The 7,500-nt window shown below is 41.3% G+C and overlaps 1 protein-coding gene and 1 long non-coding RNA gene across 3 annotated transcripts in view; one reads left to right on the plus strand and one right to left on the minus strand.

The window, feature by feature from the left end:
- Positions 1 to 6,157: 6,157 nt before the first annotated feature.
- Positions 6,158 to 7,500, minus strand: part of LOC127924123 (aminoacyl tRNA synthase complex-interacting multifunctional protein 1-like) — a gene marked incomplete at its 3' end in the record, with an annotated part of 15,936 nt that continues 14,593 nt past the window's right edge. The window contains exon 5 of the mRNA XM_052508561.1: positions 6,158 to 6,360. Coding sequence (XP_052364521.1) covers positions 6,158 to 6,360 — 203 coding nt within the window. The remainder of the gene's footprint in view (positions 6,361 to 7,500) is intronic.
- The window catches only part of LOC127924130 (uncharacterized), a 1,173-nt gene continuing 292 nt past the window's right edge, over positions 6,620 to 7,500 (plus strand). Inside the window, exons 1-3 of one of the 2 annotated variants that reach the window (XR_008116862.1) lie at positions 6,620 to 6,961; positions 7,044 to 7,205; positions 7,327 to 7,500. The exon at positions 7,327 to 7,500 is cut by the window's right edge and continues 211 nt beyond it. This is a non-coding gene — a long non-coding RNA (uncharacterized LOC127924130). Of the gene's footprint in view, positions 6,962 to 7,043 lie in introns of both variants that reach the window. The other variant, XR_008116861.1, reaches the window with a different exon arrangement.

Genomic DNA, 7,500 nt, shown 5'->3' on the forward strand with positions numbered 1-7,500 from the left:
GATACACACTCTAAATAACAACACTTCACTTCTAGAAAGATACATTCTAAATAACAACACTTCTAGAGAAAGATACACACTCTAAATAACAACACTTCTAGAGAAAGATACACACTTCTAAATAACAACACTTCACTTCTAGAGAAATATACACACTCTAAATAACAACTTCACTTCTAATATCAACAGAAAGATACACACTCTAAATAACAACACTTCTAGAGAAAGATACACTCTCTAAATAACAACACTTCACTTCTAGAGAAAGATACACTCTAAATAATAACCTAGCACTGATTTCATTTTATTTTGGCCAAACACTGACAGCCAGTGAGTGATATGAGAGATGGTGTGTGTGTGTGTGTGTGTGTGTGTGTGTGTGTGTGTGTGTGTGTGTGTGTGTGTGTGTGTGTGTGTGTGTGTGTGTGTGTGTGTGTGTGTGTGTGTGTGTGTGTGTGTGTGTGTGTACAGTATGGGGTGTCTGAGACAGGAATTGTTTTCTGCACGGTGGTCAGCTGTTTGACAACACATAGCGACTACCCACTTTAAACTACATGACAACACACTGTCTAAAGGAGTCAGATAGAGAGACTACTGGTCAGAGTCCCACTTTAAACTACATGACAACACACTGTCTAAAGGAGTCAGATAGAGAGACTACTGGTCAGAGTCCCACTTTAAACTACATGACAACACACTGTCTAAAGGAGTCAGATAGAGAGACTACTGGTCAGAGTCCCACTTTAAACTACATGACAACACACTGTCTAAAGGTCAGATAGAGAGACTACTGGTCAGAGTCCCACTTTAAACTACATGACAACACACTGTCTAAAGGAGTCAGATAGAGAGACTACTGGTCAGAGTCCCACTTTAAACTACATGACAACACACTGTCTAAAGGAGTCAGATAGAGAGACTACTGGTCAGAGTCCCACTTTAAACTACATGACAACACACTGTCTAAAGGAGTCAGATAGAGAGACTACTGGTCAGAGTCCCACTTTAAACTACATGACAACACACTGTCTAAAGGAGTCAGATAGAGAGACTACTGGTCAGAGTCCCACTTTAAACTACATGACAACACACTGTCTAAAGGAGTCAGATAGAGAGACTACTGGTCAGAGTCCCACTTTAAACTACATGACAACACACTGTCTAAAGGAGTCAGATAGAGAGACTACTGGTCAGAGTCCCACTTTAAACTACATGACAACACACTGTCTAAAGGAGTCAGATAGAGACTACTGGTCAGAGTCCCACTTTAAACTACATGACAACACACTGTCTAAAGGAGTCAGATAGAGAGACTACTGGTCAGAGTCCCACTTTTTAAACTACAGATGACAACACACTGTCACTGTCTAAAGGAGTCAGATAGAGAGACTACTGGTCAGAGTCCCACTTTAAACTACATGACAACACACTGTCTAAAGGAGTCAGATAGAGAGACTACTGGTCAGAGTCCCACTTTAAACTACATGACAACACACTGTCTAAAGGAGTCAGATCAGAGATGACAACACACTACTGGTCAGAGTCCCACTTTAAACTACATGACAACACACTGTCTAAAGGAGTCAGATAGAGAGACTACTGGTCAGAGTCCCACTTCCCACTTTAAACTACATGACAACACACTGTCTAAAGGAAATGACACTGTCTAAAGGAGTCAGATAGAGAGACTACTGGTCAGAGTCCCACTTTAAACTACATGACAACACACTGTCTAAAGGAGTCAGATAGAGAGACTACTGGTCAGAGTCCCACTTTAAACTACATGACAACACACTGTCTAAAGGAGTCAGATAGAGAGACTACTGGTCAGAGTCCCACTTTAAACTACATGACAACACACTGTCTAAAGGAGTCAGATAGAGAGACTACTGGTCAGAGTCCCACTTTAAACTACATGACAACACACTGTCTAAAGGAGTCAGATAGAGAGACTACTGGTCAGAGTCCCACTTTAAACTACATGACAACACACTGTCTAAAGGAGTCAGATAGAGAGACTACTGGTCAGAGTCCCACTTTAAACTACATGACAACACACTGTCTAAAGGAGTCAGATAGAGAGACTACTGGTCAGAGTCCCACTTTAAACTACATGACAACACACTGTCTAAAGGAGTCAGATAGAGAGACTACTGGTCAGAGACTACATCTAGAGAGACTACTGGTCAGAGTCCCACTTTAAACTACATGACAACACACTGTCTAAAGGAGTCAGATAGAGAGACTACTGGTCAGAGTCCCACTTTAAACTACATGACAACACACTGTCTAAAGGAGTCAGATAGAGAGACTACTGGTCAGAGTCCCACTTTAAACTACATGACAACACACTGTCTAAAGGAGTCAGATAGAGAGACTACTGGTCAGAGTCCCACTTTAAACTACATGACAACACACTGTCTAAAGGAGTCAGATAGAGAGACTACTGGTCAGAGTCCCACTTTAAACTACATGACAACACACTGTCTAAAGGAGTCAGATAGAGAGACTACTGGTCAGAGTCCCACTTTAAACTACATGACAACACACTGTCTAAAGGAGTCAGATAGAGAGACTACTGGTCAGAGTCCCACTTTAAACTACATGACAACACACTGTCTAAAGGAGTCAGATAGAGAGACTACTGGTCAGAGTCCCACTTTAAACTACATGACAACACACTGTCTAAAGGAGTCAGATAGAGAGACTACTGGTCAGAGTCCCACTTTAAACTACATGACAACACACTGTCTAAAGGAGTCAGATAGAGAGACTACTGGTCAGAGTCCCACTTTAAACTACATGACAACACACTGTCTAAAGGAGTCAGATAGAGAGACTACTGGTCAGAGTCCCACTTTAAACTACATGACAACACACTGTCTAAAGGAGTCAGATAGAGAGACTACTGGTCAGAGTCCCACTTTAAACTACATGACAACACACTGTCTAAAGGAGTCAGATAGAGAGACTACTGGTCAGAGTCCCACTTTAAACTACATGACAACACACTGTCTAAAGGAGTCAGATAGAGAGACTACTGGTCAGAGTCCCACTTTAAACTACATGACAACACACTGTCTAAAGGAGTCAGATAGAGAGACTACTGGTCAGAGTCCCACTTTAAACTACATGACAACACACTGTCTAAAGGAGTCAGATAGAGAGACTACTGGTCAGAGTCCCACTTTAAACTACATGACAACACACTGTCTAAAGGAGTCAGATAGAGAGACTACTGGTCAGAGTCCCACTTTAAACTACATGACAACACACTGTCTAAAGGAGTCAGATAGAGAGACTACTGGTCAGAGTCCCACTTTAAACTACATGACAACACACTGTCTAAAGGAGTCAGATAGAGAGACTACTGGTCAGAGTCCCACTTTAAACTACATGACAACACACTGTCTAAAGGAGTCAGATAGAGAGACTACTGGTCAGAGTCCCACTGTTTAAACTACATGACAACACACTGTCTAAAGGAGTCAGATAGAGAGACTACTGGTCAGAGTCCCACTTTAAACTACATGACAACACACTGTCTAAAGGAGTCAGATAGAGAGACTACTGGTCAGAGTCCCACTTTAAACTACATGACAACACACTGTCTAAAGGAGTCAGATAGAGAGACTACTGGTCAGAGTCCCACTTTAAACTACATGACAACACACTGTCTAAAGGAGTCAGGATAGAGAGACTACTGGTCAGAGTCCCACTTTAAACTACATGACAACACACTGTCTAAAGGAGTCAGATAGAGAGACTACTGGTCAGAGTCCCACTTTAAACTACATGACAACACACTGTCTAAAGGAGTCAGATAGAGAGACTACTGGTCAGAGTCCCACTTTAAACTACATGACAACACACTGTCTAAAGGAGTCAGATAGAGAGACTACTGGTCAGAGTCCCACTTTAAACTACATGACAACACACTGTCTAAAGGAGTCAGATAGAGAGACTACTGGTCAGAGTCCCACTTTAAACTACATGACAACACACTGTCTAAAGGAGTCAGATAGAGAGACTACTGGTCAGAGTCCCACTTTAAACTACATGACAACACACTGATAGAGACTAAAGTCCCACTTTAAACTACATGAGTCAGATCAGAGAGACTACTGGTCAGAGTCCCACTTTAAACTACATGACAACACACTGTCTAAAGGAGTCAGATAGAGAGACTACTGGTCAGAGTCCCACTTTAAACTACATGACAACACACTGTCTAAAGGAGTCAGATAGAGAGACTACTGGTCAGAGTCCCACTTTAAACTACATGACAACACACTGTCTAAAGGAGTCAGATAGAGAGACTACTGGTCAGAGTCCCACTTTAAACTACATGACAACACACTGTCTAAAGGAGTCAGATAGAGAGACTACTGGTCAGAGTCCCACTTTAAACTACATGACAACACACTGTCTAAAGGAGTCAGATAGAGAGACTACTGGTCAGAGTCCCACTTTAAACTACATGACAACACACTGTCTAAAGGAGTCAGATAGAGAGACTACTGGTCAGAGTCCCACTTTAAACTACATGACAACACACTGTCTAAAGGAGTCAGATAGAGAGACTACTGGTCAGAGTCCCACTTTAAACTACATGACAACACACTGTCTAAAGGAGTCAGATAGAGAGACTACTGGTCAGAGTCCCACTTTAAACTACATGACAACACACTGTCTAAAGGAGTCAGATAGAGAGACTACTAAACTACATGACAACACACTGTCTAAAGAGTCAGAGAGACTACTGGTCATGAGTCTCCCACTTTAAACTACATGACAACACACTGTCTAAAGGAGTCAGATAGAGAGACTACTGGTCAGAGTCCCACTTTAAACTACATGACAACACACTGTCTAAAGGAGTCAGATAGAGAGACTACTGGTCAGAGTCCCACTTTTTAAACTACATGACAACACACTGTCTAAAGGAGTCAGATAGAGAGACTACTGGTCAGAGTCCCACTTTAAACTACATGACAACACACTGTCTAAAGGAGTCAGATAGAGAGACTACTGGTCAGAGTCCCACTTTAAACTACATGACAACACACTGTCTAAAGGAGTCAGATAGAGAGACTACTGGTCAGAGTCCCACTTTAAACTACATGACAACACACTGTCTAAAGGAGTCAGATAGAGAGACTACTGGTCAGAGTCCCACTTTAAACTACATGACAACACACTGTCTAAAGGAGTCAGATAGAGAGACTACTGGTCAGAGTCCCACTTTAAACTACATGACAACACACTGTCTAAAGGAGTCAGATAGAGAGACTACTGGTCAGAGTCCCACTTTAAACTACATGACAACACACTGTCTAAAGGAGTCAGATAGAGAGACTACTGGTCAGAGTCCCACTTTAAACTACATGACAACACACTGTCTAAAGGAGTCAGATAGAGAGACTACTGGTCAGAGTCCCACTTTAAACTACATGACAACACACTGTCTAAAGGAGTCAGATAGAGAGACTACTGGTCATGACAACACAGTCCCACTTTAAACTACATGACAACACACTGTCTAAAGGAGTCAGATAGAGAGACTACTGGTCAGAGTCCCACTTTAAACTACATGACAACACACTGTCTAAAGGAGTCAGATAGAGAGACTACTGGTCAGAGTCCCACTTTAAACTACATGACAACACACTGTCTAAAGGAGTCAGATAGAGAGACTACTGGTCAGAGTCCCACTTTAAACTACATGACAACACACTGTCTAAAGGAGTCAGATAGAGAGACTACTGGTGACCTGACTAAAGGAGTCAGATAGAGACTACTGGTGTGACATGTGTGTGTGACCTGTGTGTGTGACCTGTGTGTGTGACCTGTGTGTGTGACCTGCGTGTGTGACCTGCGTGTGTGACCTGTGTGTGTGACCTGTGTGTGTGACCTGCGTGTGTGACCTGCGTGTGTGACCTGTGTGTGTGACCTGTGTGTGTGACCTGCGTGCGTGACCTGTGTGTGTGACCTGTGTGTGTGACCTGCGTGCGTGACCTGCGTGTGTGACCTGTGTGTGTGACCTGCGTGCGTGACCTGTGTGTGTGACCTGTGTGTGTGACCTGCGTGCGTGACCTGCGTGCGTGACCTGTGTGCGTGACCTGTGTGTTTAACCTGTGTGTGACCTTTGACCTACCTGTTCCTTAGGTATGTGTCGTAGCGCGCTGACCACCGTGCGGGGGGCGGGCTCTCCCAGATCCACTTCCTGGACATACAGAGCCCCGGCCAATGGGTGGTAGCGGACGCCAACGATCCGACCAATCCGCAGGTCGAGGCGAGACACGTCCATGCGAGGCTCCTCCTCTAATGCAGACTCAGAGTTTGTTCTCTCCCTCTTTCCTGAGAGAGAGAGAGAGAGAGAGAGAGAGAGAGAGAGAGAGAGAGAGAGAGAGAGAGAGAGAGAGAGAGAGAGAGAGAGAGAGAGAGGGAATTGAGAGAAAGAGAGGGAATTGATATATACTCTATATATATATATATATATATATATATATATATATATATAGAGTACTGTACACACTACAATTACTGAGGTTTAAATATATAGAGCACTGCACACACTATAATTACTGAGGTTTAAATATATAGAGTACTACACACACTACAATTACTGAGGTTTAAATATATAGAGTACTGTACACACTACAATTACTGAGGTTTAAATATATAGAGTACTGTACACACTACAATTACTGAGGTTTAAATATATAGAGTACTACACACACTACAATTACTGAGGTTTAAATATATAGAGTACTGTACACACTACAATTACTGAGGTTTAAATATATAGAGTACTGTACACACTACAATTACTGAGGTTTAAATATATAGAGTACTGTACACACTACAATTACTGAGGTTTAAATATATAGAGTACTGTACACACTACAATTACTGAGGTTTAAATATATAGAGTACTATACACACTACAATTACTGAGGTTTAAATATATAGAGTACTGTACACACTACAATTACTGAGGTTTAAATATATAGAGTACTGTACACACTACAATTACTGAGGTTTAAATATATAGAGTACTATACACACTACAATTACTGAGGTTTAAATATATAGAGTACTGTACACACTACAATTACTGAGGTTTAAATATATAGAGTACTGTACACACTACAATTACTGAGGTTTAAATATATAGAGTACTGTACACTACAATTACTGAGGTTTAAATATATAGAGTACTGTACACACTACAATTACTGAGGTTTAAATATATAGAGTACTGTACACTACAATTACTGAGGTTTAAATATATAGAGTACTGTACACACTACAATTACTGAGGTTTAAATATATAGAGTACTATACACACTACAATTACTGAGGTTTAAATATATAGAGTACTGTACACACTACAATTACTGAGGTTTAAATATATAGAGTACTGTACACACTACAATTACTGAGGTTTAAATATATAGAGTACTGTACACACTACAATTACTGAGGTTTAAATAT

Source organism: Oncorhynchus keta, unplaced genomic scaffold (assembly GCF_023373465.1).
Source record: "Oncorhynchus keta strain PuntledgeMale-10-30-2019 unplaced genomic scaffold, Oket_V2 Un_contig_3706_pilon_pilon, whole genome shotgun sequence".
Classification (NCBI taxonomy): Eukaryota; Metazoa; Chordata; class Actinopteri; order Salmoniformes; family Salmonidae; genus Oncorhynchus; species Oncorhynchus keta.